Source organism: Vombatus ursinus, unplaced genomic scaffold, assembly GCF_900497805.2.
Source record: "Vombatus ursinus unplaced genomic scaffold, bare-nosed wombat genome assembly UNPS02014863.1, whole genome shotgun sequence".
NCBI lineage: Eukaryota > Metazoa > Chordata > Mammalia > Diprotodontia > Vombatidae > Vombatus > Vombatus ursinus.
In genome coordinates this window covers 33,475,563-33,495,071 of record NW_020954641.1, presented here as the reverse complement: position 1 = coordinate 33,495,071, position 19,509 = coordinate 33,475,563, and the positions used below count along the sequence as shown (strand labels likewise).

At 34.1% G+C, this 19,509-nt stretch overlaps 1 protein-coding gene across 4 annotated transcripts in view; it reads right to left on the bottom strand.

Annotated features, from left to right (window-relative positions):
- CSNK1A1 (casein kinase 1 alpha 1) overlaps positions 1–19,509 on the bottom strand; it is a 55,465-nt gene that overhangs the window by 17,473 nt on the left and 18,483 nt on the right. For 3 of the 4 annotated variants that reach the window (XM_027841772.1, XM_027841773.1, XM_027841771.1), the window contains exons 3-7: positions 15,526–15,652; positions 12,512–12,610; positions 10,063–10,146; positions 4,900–5,039; positions 1,348–1,426 (exon numbers count right to left, since the gene is read on the bottom strand). In XM_027841772.1, coding sequence (XP_027697573.1) covers positions 1,348–1,426; positions 4,900–5,039; positions 10,063–10,146; positions 12,512–12,610; positions 15,526–15,652 — 529 coding nt within the window. The remainder of the gene's footprint in view (positions 1–1,347; positions 1,427–4,899; positions 5,040–10,062; positions 10,147–12,511; positions 12,611–15,525; positions 15,653–19,509) is intronic. The other variant, XM_027841774.1, reaches the window with a different exon arrangement.

The window sequence follows — 19,509 nt, the reverse complement described above, 5'->3', positions numbered from 1 at the left end:
TTTTGTCCAATACAAAAATAATAGAAAAATCAAAACTAGATGAAAGCTTTTCTCAATGCTCACTACTTGTACTTAAAAGTAATCCACCATCTATGTGGCTGTATTGTTAATTCATTTTAAAAAAGTCAAATAACAAGATTTTTACCTACTAGGAAATGCAAATACTCTCAAAGAAATGCTTTCAACTCTTCTTTACACAAAAAGTATGCTTATTCTTCATAACATACCAGATCAACATTTTAAAGAGAATGCTGTTCTTATAGTCTAAAAGACATAAGGTGAAGTTCCAGACCTATTGTTTACTAGATGTGTGAATGTACACAAAAATATTTGGGCTCTCTGAGCCTGAATTTCTTCATCCATAAAATAACATCCACCTCAAAAGTCTGCTGTGAGAATTAAATGTAATAACAATAACAACAATATAACATGTATAAATATTTTATATAAATATATAATATGTATATAAAAACATAAAATGCAGTTTGTAAATTGTGAAGTACTAGGGAGATTAGCTCAGCTCATACTCCCAACCCAAATGAAATGACAGTGAGAGGGTGTACTCTGCCAATGAGAAACAGTCATAAGCTTCTAGCTAGGTGCCTGATAAAAGTGAGTGTGGGAGGTTGGAAGGGAGGTGTTGGGGGAGCCCTGTTTGTGGAGGAAGGGACCAACATCCCTGAAAACAGCAGCACATCTCAGACCTCAAGCTCTCTTCCAGCCCAGCCCCACTCACTCATAGTTCAGAGAAACAAGTTGGGGAAAGCATGAGGGCCATCTCTAGAAAGCGAGAGCACCACCAGAGCAGGTGAGCCAGCCTACTGAGGTGGCAAAGTACAGAACACAATGTGGCATGGGCCAGGTAGCTAAAATCTCTGCCACTACATTCCACTCCTGTGGAAAGAGTCCAGGACAATGAGTCTGATTCCCCTTAGATATCAGAAAAAGGAGTGTTATGGAGAAAAGTCCTTCTATTCTTGCTACCACCAACAGCGACTGCCACTAAAGGACAAGTAAGTCCCAAAGTCCTGGGACTCCTCACCTTTCCAACCCTCTGTAATTCTTTACTTTTTCCCCCAATAAGCCAATTAAAGACATATTCATCTATGTTTACAAAAAGTAAGTCCTTATAGTACAGGAATTCATAACCTTTTTCGTGTGTCATGGACCCCCACTGGTAGTCTGGTGAAATGTATACACTCATCAAAATGTTTTAAAATGCATAAAATAAAGTACATACTATAGGAAGTCAATAGTATTAAAATGCAGTTGTTGTGATGTTCAATATTTAAAAACAAGTTCACAGACTCAACTTAAGAGTCCTTGCCTAGCAGGAGTATGACCTACCTTTAATCCTTGCCAGGGCAGGCTGGTCCTATTAAAATACATCAACACATATCCTAGAGACTCCATATCATCACGACGACTAAAGAAGAAGGGAAAAAAATTTTAGGAATTGTGTGTGTGTGTATATACACACATACTATTTTAAAAAGAATATCTTTGTGAATTGGCATGATAAACTAAGAAATACAAAAATATGAAAGGAAAAGTTCATACCAGGTTGCTTTTTAAACAAATGACTAGATTATAAATGGAGGAAATGCTACGAATTATTAGTCAACGAACCAACAAAATTTCACAGCGCTTGACAACTCGACTTTAAGAGCAAAACAATTTAGACAAGTTACAACTTTATTGGAAGCTGAAGCACCAAGTATCACAGCAATTCAGAAAGCTTTGCAGGAACACAGTAAAATTAAAACTTAGGTGTGCTCAATAGCCCAGCAGGATAAAAAGCATGAACTAAGTTTTTAAAGCTAACAGTACCTAGGATGTAAGTGAGAATGCTTCTAAAACTTTCCTAAGTAACCACAATCTAAGAAAATTACCTTCAGGGTATTTGGATTTTGAAGTATGATCTTTACCAACCAAAAACTACCTCACTACAAGCAAAAACATCCTGAAATGCTTCAAGTTCACACATCAAATAAAGGACAAAGTGTTACTATTTTAAAAATGATTGACAAAAATATTATTGTATAACCTAATAGATTCGACAAAGCATTTGACAAAGTTTCTCATTCTGTTACGTGGGAAAATAGTAAACATAGGCTAAATAATAGCACAACTCAGTGGAATGTAATTAGTTGAATGGGCAGACTCAAAAATTCATTTTGATGTCAATTTGGAAGTCAATCTCACTCGTGACCCAGTGATATGTATTTGGCCTTGTGCTACTTAACATTTTTACTGATGATTTGGGAAGAGTCCCAGAGGCCCAAGGAAAGCCAGTACAGGGTAGTAGATAAGAATCTACTTCAGAACTAGGAAAATGCAGAAAAATCCAGAATCAAGTCTAGCTTCTGAGAAAGTAGCTGTGTGCCACTGGGCAAGTCATTTTTCTTTCAATGCCCCAGTAGCTCTCCATAAATTGCAGAACAAGATCCAGAACTGCAGTTTCCTCATGAAAGTCCCCTATCTCTACAGAAGTTACTGGTCCAGCCTGAAAAAAGAGTAATAACCAATAAAGGCACAGACAACATAATTATTAAATTTGTAGATAAAAGAGAAAAGAATAGCTAATACACTGAATAAAAGAATCAAGATCTAAAAAAGATAACAGGCTAGATAAAACACTAGGCAGAATTTATTAAGATGCAATTTATAAGACATATAAAATCTTGCACTTGATTTACCAAAAAAAAACAAAAAACAAAAAACAAACCACTACTTCAAAAGTACCACATAAAGGAATTGTGTCTAGACAATAGTTTATGTAAAAAAACTTTGGGGTTTTGATGGACAATAAACTCAGTGATCAACAATGATGGGTAGCTAAGTTAATAAAATCTACAGGGTCACAGTAAGAGGAATAACATCTAGGACTAGGCAAATGATAATCCTACTCTTACTCCTGCTAGGCATATTTTACAAAAGGATGCTGACAGGCCTCTAACGAACATCCACAGAAAAACTAAGTCAATAAAGGGTCTTAGAATTAGATCACATGAGGAAGAAGTTAAAGGGGTTGGTGATATTCAGTTCAAAAAAGACTACATGACAGCTATCTTCAAGTACTTCCAGGACTATCCTATAGCAAGGTAACAGACTTTTATTTTATTTAGTCTAAAGCAGACCTTCCTTATAATTAAAGCTATCTACAAGTAGAACAGGCTGCCTTAGAAGGTATTAAACTCTTTCTCACTTGAGTTCTGAGGTATGTTCTAGAAAGGATTCTTCTTCAGGTATGAACTAGGATAGCCTCTATGGTCCCTGACAACTGAGATTCTATCATACCCCAAATTATAATACTTAGACTAGACTACTGAATGACTTAACCTTTGAATCTTTAATAAATTACTTAGTATCACAGAATGATCAAAATTAAGCTGGAAAGGACCATAAAGGAGTCATTTTACAGATGAGGAAACTGAGGCAAAGAAGTGATTTCCCTAGTTTCATTAACTATTTGAGATGTAATTTGAACTCAGGTCTTCAAGACTCCAAGATCAGTGCTTAATCTACTACACTATATCACACTTAACAACCAAGTATTTTCAGTCTTATCAGTATCTCTAAATAACATATCTTAGTAGTGAATTATATAAATTATATAGAATTATAGAAAAGGACTATTAATTAGATACTAATTAGATGGTATAACTATTTTACTTGATATTAAATGTACCAGAAATTTTATAGCTGAGAAAAATAGGGGGAACTGGTAGGGCATAAGAGGTTGTAAAGATTAATGACATGTAAAAACTTTGAAGAATTATTCAAATAAAGGTGTTATACAGACCTATAAGTATAAATATTTCAAATGTCAATTCCTTTCTATAAACACTGCCTCTACTCAGCTTCTATTGTCAAACACTCTAAGTGTTGTTTGTACACTGCCTCCTACTACTCCCCATAAACACCCCCTCTTTGGCTGAGATTACATTTTTCTCCTTAAAATAACGAGGAAAATACTTCCTTTCAAAATGTAAGACACATAAAATCACACATTAAGACAAATGCCAGTAGAACACCAGAAAAAAATGATGTTTTAAGAGTTCATAGTATCACAGATTTACAACTGGATGGACTTCAAAAGTCAAATAATAAAGTGGTAAAGACAAGATGTAAATCCAAGTCTTCAAGACTCTAAATGCAGCATCCTTTGCATTGATCTATGCTATATCTCAATTACTAATATGACATAAGAGAGCCACAAATGATTGCTATTTAAAAATTCCACAGAAAACAAACCAAATAGATACAAGGTTAAATAAATGAAAAGCCTAGAAATTATTCACAAAGCACAGAAAGCAAAATAAATCTAAGGGGCAGGACAGAGTAGCTGAAGTAACAGTGGAACGACTACTGCTAAAAAAACACGGTTTCTAATCAGAGCACTAAGTCAACCTGCGTGACCTTGGAAAAAGACACTATCTCTTTCCAGGATCTCGGCTTCCTTGACTATATATGATTATACCTAAAGCTCCTTTGGGTTCAAATATTCAAGGATCCTAAAGACTGATTGCATTTGTAAGGAAATTTTCTTAATGAAAACATTAGTCCACATAAGAGGCAAATGCTTCATATGCAAAAGAGAAACTTAGAATCAAATTGAAATCAAAGCCCATTTGTGCCTTGAAGATTTTCTATCATAAAATCTTGCCAAGATATTTTTATGCTTTAAAAAAAAAAAAGCAACAACAATACAAAAAAAAAAAACAGCCTTCATTTAATTAGCCTTCCTATTCTGTGTAAGATAGCAGGTACAAGATTTATAAGCATCTTTCAAATCCTCTGCAAATCCTCACATGACAAGAGTAATTAAATTCCTAAAAACTTCAAGAATAACTACTATGTACAGCCTGTGAAGTATAGTCAACTTTAAAAAGTTACCTCTGCTCAATGCCAAGGTGTGCATTGATGCTGGCATAACGGGCAGTGCCAGTGAGATTTTTATCTTCTCTGTATGGTATATGTTGTCTTGTTCTGTTGTCTCTGTACTTTTTGGCCAAACCAAAGTCAATAAGGAATAACTTTAAAAAAGAAATGGAGACAGGTTAGGTTTACAAATACTTTACTTCAAAAATCCTTTTTTCTCATTCATCAAATATGGTAAGTATCTGAAGGGCAGTTAAAGAGATTTATTACAGTAAGATTTTTTTTACTAGCCTTCACCAATAAACCAATAGATAAAAACACAACTAGCTCAAGCATTTTGTCATTTGCACTATTCAGCATGCCAAGTTCATTCACCCTTAAATGTATTTAGTTGCTTTGCTGAATAGGCATGTAGTCTCTTCTTTATAAACAAAAATGAAGTGCTAATTTTCCATAATGCCATGAAACCATAACTACAATATATTTTTCAAAATCTCATTTATTTCACATGGTATTTTTAAATCAACAAAGTCCCATTTTATCTACTAATGCCATATGCTGCTCAACATGCCAAAAATCTGACCATCTGAAAATAATAAACATTTAAAAGTTTTACATAAATGGAACACATAGTTGCAAACAAAATTTACAGCACTTCTACAGAATCATGCATCACACTGACTAATTCAAGGTGACATTATACATTTAATCAAGAAGTTAAATGCCTATATATCAAGTCGGCTTAATTTCTAACAAGCATTTAGCTAAGCATTGAAAATGAAATAAGCTAAAATTAACCAAGAGACTAAATGAACTAAAAGGTTTATATACTATTTAACTGAGGAATAAAACTCATTAATTGGTCTCACAGAACCTCAGGTAGACAGTGCTGCCTCACTCACACAGTATCTAGAAGAAAGTATTTTTAAAACCTGAACAAAGTATTTTGGATGAAAATCTAAAATACACTGTATTTTTACACAGTGTTCTAAATATAATTTAATCTTTTCCTGATAATTCAGGATCACGAGAAACATTACTTATGGTCTTATAATAAAATAATATCTTCAGGATCAAGTGAGGTAAGTAGGTATAGTAGTAGGCCTTTATAGAAATAGTTCTTGTATCAGCTCTTCAGTTATGCCTTTATCCTGTTTGCCTTTTTGCTATCATTTCTCCCTATTTATGATCTTCAGTTGGCGTGAAAAGTAGCTTATCAAGCTTGTATGGAGTATATAAAATAAAGTTAACAGTTACAATCCTATGAATCTATGAAGTCAGAATGTTCTTAGTGAGCTCTCTCTTCTATGGCATAAAGCACACGAGATTGGTTAGTAGCTATTTTGGCAAGTTTTGAACTGCTGAGAATGACAAAAATCTGACTCCCAATAAATGGAGTTTTTAACATGTTTCCTTTTGCTTTACTACAAATAGACCAAATGATATTCTTATTAAGATATAATTGATTATTCAAAGCTTTCCAAATAGGATAAAAACTATTTATATTTAACTCTTTCTTTGTGATAAGGGATCATAAATGCATTAAACAAAAGAAATATGGTTGACACCAACATAAAGATTTTTCTTTATAAGAAAACTGACAGAAGAATAAAATATTTAAACAAGTTTAAATGAATTCCTAAGTAAAAATTATAATTATAATTTCTAAGTTTTGTTCACAAAATAAAGTTCAATGTGGAAAGGAATCAAGAACCATCATTCTCTTTGGGGTTCTATTTACAAAATGAAGGGATTGTTTCAATAGTTTTTAAAGTCTTTCCTACATCTAACACTGTATGACACCACAAGTGTCTTGTCTGTCTCTCTCTCTCTCTCTCTCTATATATGTATACATACATATATGTATAATCTAGTTATTAAAATTTAAATTCCCCCCAACACAAGATCAATACTGAGAAACATATCAGGAAATGAGGAAACTTAAGTAAAACAAGTCTGCAGAGTTGAAATATATTATAGGGTTGAGCCCTTTGATACTCTAGTACATCAAGCAAGAAGCAGCATGGATAAGTGACTAAAAGGCCAGTCTTGCCCTAGAATCAGGAAGATTCCAAAGGGTTCAAGTCATGTCTCTAATAGATTACAGAGCTGTCCATCTGCATTGATGAGGGAGTCTGTGCAGCAGGACTATCTAGTATCTGACACTGAGGTCAGGATTTCCCTTCCCCCAAAAGAGAAAGCATGAAAGGAGGAGCAATAATTCAACTTTATAGTTGAATTTTATATATATTTTATATATAGCTAAGTTAAACACAATAGTTGTATGTATTGTGGCAAATTACAAAGATGCTTTCAGACTGACAGTTTTATTATAAACCAGTACTGGACATCTTTTCATAGCTTTAAAGGAAAACTCTACTTGTCATGAGAACATTCCCAATGAAATATATTGTCTTCCTAAACATCTAAATAAGTTATCTTAATCCCACTGTCAGGTTAAGATAACTGAACTCCAACGTCATTAGCAAAAAGTAAAGAAAATTTTAAGCCCTCCTCTTATTTTATTGGACTACTAAATATATGACAGGAAAACAACTAGATAGAATAAGAAAAATCATCTTAAGTGAAGAAAAGGTGAAACAGTAAAAGGGGACAAAGTACAGATTATGACAGGTTTCTAAACTTTATTTTTCTTTGAGAATCAAGTCCATACTCTCCCTCCCTCACTAGTAACAATAAACTGAATGCTTATATGCATGTAGACATATGACACATACAATTGCTAACACTACTTTGAAATAGTATATTCAATGAAATAATAAAGCCCACCTTAAGGTCATAAAACCCCAATTAAACTGACATCTATCCAATCAAAAGGACCAATCTAACCAACCCCTGCCCTAAATCCACTGTCTCAGCTAATCTAATCATCTTGTGTCTATCCAGTTCTCCAACCTTTCTCACCTTACCAAATCCTGCACTCCTTCACCCAGAAACATAACTCCTATTTAAACAATGGGACAGGAACAAAATGTTTCAGACAATGCTGTTTCACCTAACAAACTGTTTCCAAGAAACCAAATGACCAAAATTATGCCAGAACATACCATTGTTCTGAAACAGTAAATACTTATTTACTGAGTAGCCTCAGGAGTCTTGAGATTCAATACAATAAAGACATTAACAGGTAAATCAGATAGGTAAGTCACAATGTGGGTTCTTAACAGAAGGCCTTTAGATAAACCTGCATATGCAAAATTATATTAACGTGGTAATGAAAGCTGCCCAGAGGTCTCTACTAACTGCCTATTTAGAGGAAAAATAGACATATGTTCTGAACAATCTTGTTATTCCAAAAAGTTATCTGTCCTTGATGAAGAAGGTAAAGAAATGACTATTCAGTGAGATGAAATTTCCATTCAATAAAGGTACTATTCTCTTCAAGATCTTTTCCAACTATAATAAACACAAGAAAATAACATGGTCAACTCAATTATCCCTAGCCAAAATTTTTCATCTGTGGTTAAACTTGAACTCATCTTTCACTCTACTCCTAAATTTCATCTCTCTTGCCCATCCAGCTGGAAATATAAGCACATTTTCAAATTAACTAAAAAGCAAAAACGCTGCAAAATCTGTAAAATTTAAGTCAACTCTTGATTATCTATGCTCATGAATGGAACATGAATGTAACAAATATTTTGGGGAAAAAATATCTAGTAATCTACTTTATGGTTTTTCACCAAGTAAATGTACTTTTCTTATGGTTTTGCTTTGTTATAATTAAAATAAATTTTCACTTCTCAGACATGCGAAAAAAAAGGTTGGACCAAACGTATTTGGGGGCAACATAAAAAGCTCAGTTTGGGATTAAAATTTTAGTCTGTGTAATACACAGTGAAATCTTAATTGAAAGCTTACTAACATCACTCTTAAGGCTGGAAGAATTTGGAAGGGGAAAGGAGAAAGGGAAGCATATTCAGGCCAGTGTTCTCCTTCATCAGCACAGCTAAAAAAGAGTTGACTGTATTTAGACTCTCAAGCAGCCTTTAAAAAGTACATGCATGATCACATGACATATGAAAGCCATTCAAACTTTAGTCATTTGTTCTTTTTTGGGGGAGGGGTATCTAGTGATGGAAGCACCTTTTATTTTCACTATTTTAATAAACAAGGAAAAGATATTTTGTAGTACATGCAAGAAAGACTATGGCTCATACTTCCTAGTATTCTATCAGTTACACAGTTACCCAACTTTTTATTTATCTTAATGATCAGATTTAGCATCTCATATTTAACAGGATTATGAATGTTCTAAATATATTATTGAGATGTGAGACAGCATATATGATGTAAAGAGCATTGGACTTGGAATCAGAAGACCCAGGTTTGAGTCCCTGCTCCACTATTTTACTAGTTACCTGACCATTCTCAAGCAAATCAACTTCACTTCTCTCAATCTCAGGTCCTCACCTGTTAAATAAGGGCAATAACTGTAACACAGGGGGCTGTTGTAAGGAGCAAGTTAAAGGTAGGAAACATTTTGTAGCTACAAAATATTATATAAAGTTCAATTACTACTCTCCCTGAGATACTAATGTAGTATGACTTTTTACCAAGATTTCTGGTCCCAAAACATTTAGTGTACTGAACAGCCATTTAGTTCCTAAGTAGAGAGAAAGGAATATAGAACTAGGATGAATCGTTTTACCATATGCCCAAGATCTGAAACTTAAAATTTACTTACCTGAAATTCATTAAGATCAGAAAAAAGGGACACAAGTGGTTTCCAGAAGTAATTTCAGATACAGAGTATTCAGATACAGCTAAGGTTAGCTATGTTCCCCCATGCATTAAGATCTAGTACTCCAAGTGCCATTTTAATAAAATAAACAGGCTATTCCCTTAAGTTCAACCCAAATGATACTCTAAATAATTTTTGATACCAGAACTACACAACATTTTCTCATGTAGATGTTAGATGTCTAAAATTAATCCTATTTACACATACTTTTCTCTAAACTTTATAGTTTAAGCAACAGCCACAAGGGAACATCTTAGTAACGTTACATGTTTGCCAAGTATGTCTGAATAATGCCAACGTAAGAGGTGCTTGAGCAAGGTCTACATTCTCCAGAAATCAAACAAAACAAAAAATAAAACCAAAAAAAGCACATGAATTTGGGGTTGAGGTTGGAATAGGAGACAGTTTCAGACCTGGTTTAATCCTGAGAAAGATGGGTCCTGAGAAGTACTAACAGTCATGCTTCTTTTCCTCTTCCCCACTGGAGATTCTAAACACTAAACAGACAATAGAGGGTGGCAGTGCATCAAACAGGATTGCTTACATTGCAACAATGGCCGGCGCAGACAGGCAACACCGAGGCATCAGAGAAAGAAAAGGGTAGCCAAATGCCATCCTTCTTCCACCAAGCACTTGGAGCTTCTCAGTTTTCCAAATATTGAGAAGAATCACATGCTCAAGAAAATTTGAATCCTAGAAAACAACTTAATTTTAAGTGTCACTGTATATAGTGCCACTGCTGTAAACAGGGATAGCAATGGTGACATTTGGCTCTATTTTAAAATAGAAATTTAGTCTTTGCAATCTTTTGTACCACAAACTGCCCTTCCCCCAAAAAAAGTAAATAGGGGAAAAAATCTTCAGTAAGGAAGAGGTAGAAGGCATTTAGTCACCTTAAAGTTATAAGCATGCAGGGCTGATTATTGGCAGAGGTGAACAAATTCACCTTTTAAAGACAGGAGTAGTCACTCCTTAATATCCATTCAGAACAATTTTCCAAATAATAAATTTGGTTAAAAATCACTTATTTTAAAAAAAAATTTTTTCTATTAATAAAACTACTGGAACAAGATTACCACAGAATCCACTCTTTATTCAACTGGCATTACTATCTATAGTATAGAAAACACTAAAAATCACCTACAGATACTATTTTACATTTGGAAGCTGTTAAAATTAATCAATTCTTAATTTAAAATTTTAAGAGCATATTTGTTGCTTGACTCCTAGATAATCAAAATACTGCAGGTCTATGCCAGACTCTAAAATCGTGTAAGACAAATTTATCATTTTTATGGCTGTCACTCCAAAAGGAGAGTACACAGGACTTTTAAAACATCATGGGAGTAATTTGGGCTTCCTATTACATCTATGTGACTAACTATTTCTTAAAATACAAAGCACCATTTTCTGGGCCATTACTCCAGTTTAAAGTAAAAACATGGTACTGCAATGTTAACCCAGCATGACTGTGCAGACAGTGGGTATTAAGAGGGGTAGAAGCCAAGTTAATGGAGATAAGGAAATGAAGGGAAGGGGGTTGGGAAATGGCCAAATATGGGGAAAGATTGAGAAATTGACAAAATTACCAAAAAATTAAAATAAATACTTTGTTTTTCTTCCAACTGAATTACTATCATATTTTTTTCCAGGATATTTAAAACCCTGGTTAATTTGTAGCAAAGAAACAGCTAATAAGACAAAAAATATTTAACTTGGGAATGGGCAAGATTTAACAAGTTACATGTAGATTGTTGAATACTATTAAAAAGCTCAGTTTCTTAACCAAAAAAATTTAATTCTATAAAACTAAGTCAGACCGACACTAACATCTCACACGTCAGCAACCAATTCCATGTCTAATGCTCCAAGTTGGCATTCATACAGGCAAACAAAGGTAAACATTTGCAGCTAGAGCTTAAAAACACCAAACATAGTGACGGCTTAACAAAACAATGGGAATCTTGCTTCCAATTTAAAAAAAAATGTACAGTTGTCCTGCAGTTGAGAATTTCTCTCAGAACACAGCATGCTTAGTGCATTGCCAATGCTGCCTGTCTGCCCGAGCTGAACATTGAATCGGTAAATTATGCAATTCACTCAACAAAACTAATCATCGAAGATAAAATTTCTATACGATTATATGGTTTTTGACTGCAATCATGCATCACTAAGACCCACTCACCACATAAGTTCAACAGCTTTCAGAAATACCAAAGTATGACAGTGGTTTTATGACATAATTTTACTTTTCTAAATTGTTACTTAAAAAAAAAAGCCCTCCCAACTTAGCATCTGGGCAAGTGTAGCATATAGATAAAATTGTCAATTACTTCTGAAATAGGCTCAAGGGTGGCACTTATAAACACAGATTCAGGGGCTAAAGAATTCTGATTACCAACCATTCTCAGTCAGCAAACTTTAATGCCTTGGTGATAGGTGGGTCAGTAGCTCCAATGCTGGCACAAACACATGTCAGGAAATCCAAAACTGAGAGCCACAAAGTTAATATTGAATTTTAACATTTACAAAAATATATGGGGACTCCCACTATTATAATACGTGAATGATGGACACAGTAGTTCAAAAGTGAAACAACATAGGCAAATTTCTTTATAGAGCATTTGGACTTTTAGGTTAAACACTTCCATATGGAGATCTAACTAACCTTCTTGGCTGAAGGAGGTGGAAAACAACCAAAAGTTAACAAGTTAGAAGTTGGGTGATTTGGTCTTTGTGGAACAATCTTTGTAAGCAATTACAAACAGCTAATTTAAGTACTAAGAATTTTTTAAAGCTGATATTTTATCAGAGATTAGAGAGATACACTTTGTTCTTTCATGCAAAGAACACTGGACTAACCTTATTACAGTGACGCCCAATACCCATTAGGAAATTATCTGGTTTAATGTCTCTGTGTATAAAATTCTTTGTATGCACAAATTCAATTCTACTGATCATCTGGAAAAAAAAAAAAGAACTGAGTTAAAATAAAATTAACATACTAGTTATAAACAAGTTCATCTGACCAAAAAGTTCATAAGCACTGTAAGGTATTCCCTCACCCCCTTCACCAACCTTTGTTAGGTTATTAAAAGCATCATTTTACAAAATTATACAGATAAAGGGACCAAACACATTCTTGAAAAAAGTCACCATTTGACATTGGTTCAAGAGTTCTTAAAAGTATGGTATACTGAATACCAAATAAATCCAATGGTTAGTCTCTTCTATTAACAGATCATAAGAACATCAAAGGACTTCTTTGTGGTATAATGAACATACACACAAACACATAGCTGTTGCATCATAAAAATGACATTTATAGACCTTTAATTCTCATGAGATTTTTTTTTTTTAAATTGGGGGGGTGGGAGAAAATACTTGGAGGAAAAAAAGATAATTTGTGGTACACAGGAATATATGGTAGTTATCTGACTCTTACTTCATGTTACTTCCATTAACGTACACTCCCATCCCAGTCAAAACACCATGCTGGCTACTCTCAATATCATATTCCATCTCCCATTTCCATGCCTTTGCCCACACTCCCTCCCACAACTGCCTCAGCTTACCAAGTTCTAGCTCCGGTTCATACCAAAGGCCTTTCCTGGGCTTCACAGTTATTAATGCTCTCTTCATTTTGAAATTCCTTTGTATATTCTTTGTTCTTACTTGTATATATGTTATATCCTCTAGTACAAGGTAAACTCATTGAAGGTGGGAGCTTTCATTTCTGTGTTTATATCCCAAAGACCCAACAGTCTGACATACAGTAAGTACTTCAATAAATGCTTGTTGAATTGAATTACACAAACAGGTACTTCATTTCACCATCTGGGTTTTTTTGGTCTTTAGTAATCAGGATATCTTCAGCTTCTGTTTTTCATTTGCCTGTTTCTTGCTCAAGGGTATTATTTTTTTTAACTATAGGTACATATCTCTCATAATCTTACCCCTAAATCTTATCCTCTGAAACTAGGACTAAAAATGTGGAAAACTCTTTAATGAATACTTATTGAGCACAATGAGCTAGGAATTATATATAGTATGTGAGTAATATCATTTCTTTGCTCTGGCTTTTCCTTTTCAGAGGAAAAATGCTATCAAGTTCAGTCTATAAAAACTCTAATTTTCAGCATATCAGTCAACTGGCAGACAAATTGTAATTACAGATAATTTATCTGTAAGTTTAAATGATGGCTTTTATCTTCAATGAGGGAATATCAATAATCATAATGATTTTATTTAGTCATAGTTTTACTTAGATAGTCATCTCTAAAGAACAAATAATACTCCTGACTTTCCAAAAGATTTTGATGGCTGAATGTAAAAATGCTTTTGATTTTCTGAAAGGTTCCTAATAAGAACTCTGAAAGGTAATTCGTATAATAGAAGAGGTACTTGATTTGATATCAGAGGACATGGATCTTTCGTCACATATTAGCTTTGATCAAATGTGATAGTATTTGTAAAGTGCATAATAGGCTTTAGTAATTGCTTGTAGTCTTCCCTTCCCCCTTTTATTAGCTTTGTGACTGGGCAAGCTGCAACCTCTCAGAACTTCCATTTCTTCATTTGTAAAATGGTGATGCCACTTGAATTTCTACATTATTTTTCAAGTCTACTAATTTTGTACTTAAGAATCTGCAATTTTATACCATTCTCACAGGATTGTTGTGAAGATCAAATGAGAATAATGGATATAAAAAGGCTGATAACTATAAAGTGCTTTATAAATGTAAGTGATCACTAAATTTCACAGGTCTAATCTGAAAACCACTAATACTAAATTTTAATCTGTAAAACAAACTTTAGTTTTTAAGATTAAAAAAAATCAGAGACAAGTAATTGGTTTTATGCTCAAGTGCCAACTTATCTATTATATCTATATATAATTTGCCATAAATGTCCAAATAATTGATTTTTTCCAAGGCATTTTCCCTTCCCTCTTATACCTCTTCTAATTCTGTCAACTATGTTCTCTTTTCCTATTCTTTACTTCCCAAATGCATTACACCCATCTGTGAAAGAACCTGAAAAACTTTCACAGAAGCCTGACAAAAAATTATCTAAATTTTGTGTACTCCCCATCCTAAATATGAAGAACTGTCTTAATCTGCATATACCCACATTAATTCCTGTAAGCTTCGGTTTCAGATGGAAGAAGGAAGGGCCACTCCCACTTAGAGCCCCTCTCAGAAGAACATCCTTAGAGACACCTTAGTTTAAGACCCTGTGATAACGATGTTCAAGTAAAGATCTGTCTCAGAGAATCATATAATGTTAAAGACAGAAGAGATCTTATGTCTAGTCCAAACTTCTTAATTTATAGATGAGTGACTCTGAAGACCAGAACCTAATTAGTTCAAACTCAAATATCTCTTGAGTCACTGACAAATCCCTAAAGGAACCCAAAATTTCACTTCCTACACCAGTGTTTTCTACGTAACATTATACTGTCTTCTTTTCTAACTCCCCAACCCGATAAAAAAAACTGTAGAACTATGACAGCAATATAGAGTCTGCTTTAAACAAAGGGCCCTTCTTCTTGCTCCCAGTCTAAAAAAGAATAATAAAATTAACTAAGGATATGGTCAGTGTCTGTTCCTAGTGCCATGTAAGCAAGGCCAATTGTCAAGTGTAATTATTTGTTGGTTGAAAATTATTAGTTTCTTTTTTCATGCTGTGGCAAAGTTTGACAGAATAGCCTAAAATTGTACCAAGCACTTTTGGGACATCCTATGTAATTCCTAGAATAATTGTTTTCTACATAGTCAAAAAGGACCATATTACAAAGTACTGACATGTCAGAATTATGCAAAATGCTATTCTATCAATTTTAATTATATCTTTTCTTTATAAACATTATGTACCTGGTCAGCTAACATAAGTACTGTTTTCATTGTGAATCTGCGGGAACAGAAATTGAAGAGGTCTTCAAGACTCGGTCCAAGAAGATCCATGACTAGAACATTATAGTCTTTTTCTTGACCATACCACCTGTAAAATAAAGATATAAAAAAGTTCAGTATGAAAAATTAACTAAAATTTCCCATTAATTGTAGAGATGTAACCTAATTTATATAATCTCAGGAATAAAATAAATTTTCCTTTTAAAAATGTCTCACATGATAAAAAGATAGCAAGATATAAAGAACATCAGAGATCTGGGTTTCTCTTCCACCAGCTACTCACATTTATACAGCAGGACAGTGTCTACAAAGCACTTTCCTCACAACCAATATATGAGGCAAAAAAGTGCAAGTATTATTATCCCGATTTATACATTTATTTGCCCAGTCATATTAGCAATTAAGTGTCTGAGGTAGGATTTGAACCCCAGTCTTATTTCAAATGAAGCACTTCTTCCTCTATTACTTATTTAATAAAAGGAAAAATACTAAAGCAAGTGCTAACAAATCTTAAGCTACTGTTCTATTTGCTTGACTCTAAACTCAGTTTTTAGTTAGAACACAACTGACCAATTCTTAATTAGTTATTTCTTAGAAGAAAATGCTATAAAAATCATTGGAAAGTTATTGCTCATAATAATATTAATATTGCTCATAATAATATTACCATCACATATCAATATTACCATTATTAGGAACTAATGTATATTAAATTAGATGAATTATTCCAGATAGCAAATTCACGCAAGATCAAACAGAAATGCATTGCCAAAAAGATGGACAAAACACGTTTAAGACATTCTCCTGCAGAAATACTGTTTCTAAAGTCAATAGGTCTCTATGCCTTTAATGAAATTCTTATATCTGCTTTTTATTTGTCAATTTCATTCACTCTCAAATTGTTAATTTTATACATTAAGATCAGTTTGTGTCTAGTGCAAAACAGTTGTTCCACAAATGTTTGGTGTATGTAGAAACCGACCCAGAGATATACGTACTAGGTAAATATTCTGAGGAAGTCAAAGACAGAGGGAAATACAGTAACAATTCTTGTAGTTGGAAGTGAGTACTTCTCAATTGTTGAAGATTGCTAAGCAAAGGGGTTTACTAAAATTCCTCAAAAGTATCCTTCAAAATTTTCAGTAATCACATGATTCTATAAGCACTAGCATTCCAAATCTTTTAACCCATTGTATTTTAACTTCCTTGTTTTTAAGTTCTGCTTAAGTATTTAATGTCATTATGCCCTTTTTTGCTTCAAAAGTACTGAATTTCTATAGAAACATCTAGGAGTTAATCCTCAACATTTGAAAATAACTAGTCAAGAAAACCAAAAGAAGTGCTGCAGGCTATATAACATGAGGCATTTACTGTGTAGTGGAGAAAGACAGAAAGAGAAATGAAATAAAGACTATATTACTTATTTTTTGATTCAACAATATTATTATAGGCATAGAATCCCACAGAAGACAGAAAAGTTCAACAAGGTATACAACAAAATATCTACGGCAGCACTTTTGGTAATGACAAAAAACAAAACAAATACACACACACACACACACACACCTGTTTACTGACATTGAAATGATAGAACAACTGTGATGAATGAATGGAATACTAAGAAGGCTGGATTTGGAGTAACTGGATTCAAATATCTGCCACTTTTTATCTGTGGGGGGGACAAATCACAACATGCCTTAAGTTTGACTAGATCATCTCTAAGGTCCTAGCCAGCTCTAAATCTATCAACCAATGAAGATCAATCAGGATGATTTGTATAAACTGATACACAGAGAAATAATAATCAGAAACAAGAGTGTATACACAATGACTAACTAGAACAAATGAAAACATTAAAAGGCAGCAACACTCAGATTAATTGCAAGGCCAAATCTTAATCATGAAGAACATGATCAAAAGCATTTCTTACTTAATTTTCCAGACAATGTCAGTTATAATATTTTTGTCAATTTTGTTTAACTTTGATTGTGGAATAGGAGTTATGGTAAAGGCCTCAATTCTAATCCAGGACCTACCACTTACTGAGTTCCCTAATCTATAAAATGAGGGTTGGATTAGGTGACTTCTAAAATGGTGTGTGTGTGTGTGTGTGGGTGTGTGGGTGTGTGTGTGTGTGTAGCGACTTACCTAAATCTGAATTCAACTTCTGGCAAGATAGCTGAAATCCTGCCTAAGCCCGGCTCCCAACCTTCAAAACAGTTACAAGTGCAACAAATAAACTACAACACAACTAAAAGATGAGGAAATTAATAAATCACCACAAGAAAGCCTCACTGGTTTGGGGGGGTGGGGAGGGCTCATACGATTGTCAAGATTAAATGCAAAGCACTTTGCCTACTATGTACCAGCTGCTGTGCCAAGAACTGGGAATACAAAGAGGCAAACCACTGTCCCTACATTCAGGTAGGCAACAAAATATCCACAGCAGCACTGTAGATATAAGATAAAAAGAAAAATATTGTAATAAGCCTGGAAATACAGATTGAAGAAGTTTGTATTTTATCCTAAAGCTAACAGGGAGCCTCTGAGCAAGGTAATAACGTAACTGACCTGTTTTTTTTCGAATATCAGTTTGGCTTTAGGAATATCACTTTGTGAGGAAGAGGAATTGGAAAGGGGATACTAGATATAGCAGACCATGAGAAAGCTATAGCAATAGTCCAAGTGAGAGGTGATGAGGGCCTAACTATGGTGGTGGTGATGGACAGATAGGAAATGTTGTGGAGTTAGAATTGGCAAGACATGGCCAAATGATTGGGAATGGGGAGAAGGAGGAGTATGTAAAGAAGGAATGAGAGGGACAGAGATGGAGAAGAGGAATGGAAAATGAATTGATAATAACTGAGGTTGTAAACTGGTTACTGGACATGGTGCTTTAACCAAAACAGTTTAGTCATCTAATCTGTCCCCCAAATTCTTTATCTGTCAAATAGGGTTATGTGAAAGCACTTTTTTCTCTAAGACAAAAAGCATTTTTACAAATCAGACATTCCATATTACTCACTGAAAAAGAACATTGTTCTTGGCTTCCTATTTATCCCTCAGAAAACTCAACTATTATCTCTCTCTTCCTACCTCAATTTCATGGGAACCATCTCAACTGTGACACCTTAACCCTACCCCCATCCCCCTAGATGTTAATGCTTCCTATGTACCCAAATAGAAAGTATTTAGGAAGTTTTTCTTTTTTCATTCCCAGTTCCTAGAACAATTAATGCTTTGCACCTAATGCTTAATAAATACTTGCTGAATCTAATTTCTGACTTCTTTATTCTTGTTCTTCTTGGCATCATTCACCTAAGTTGGAAAATCTAAGTAATTTTTAAATCTTGTCTTCCTTGCTACCACGTAACAAATATCTAACTACCAAGTCCAATTTAATCCTTTCTTCATGCCTCTCAGGAATCCCTATTTTCCATTCCTACACTAATTCAAGCATGCTTCTCCTCAATCCTGGATTATCACCAACAATTTCCTAACTAGTCTTCATGCCTCTTTCTCAAATGTTCAGGTCACTGCTTTGATCAAAAACCTTCAATAGTTCCCTTTTCCCTACTAGATAAAAGTATAAAATATTCAGCTTGACATTCAGGGCCCAACTAATCTTTCCAAATTTATCATTTACTACCCATTCTGCTTCTCTCTGACTAGTGTACTCTTTATTCAAACTGTAACAATATTCACAATTCTGCTTATCCCAATTTTCCTACATGGAATGACCTACAACCCATCCTTCCCAGTCCAGTTCAAAGTCCACCTTGTCTGGTAGAAAATTAACTTCCTGGAATTAGAATCACTTTTGTATACAATCCCAGCAACCCTTTCTCATCAGTCATTTTGCTGCCTGGACCAGAGACCCTGCCCTTGAGAACTTAAAAGCTTCAATTCAAGAACTCCCATCTTTAGCTCCACCTGTCCTGAAAG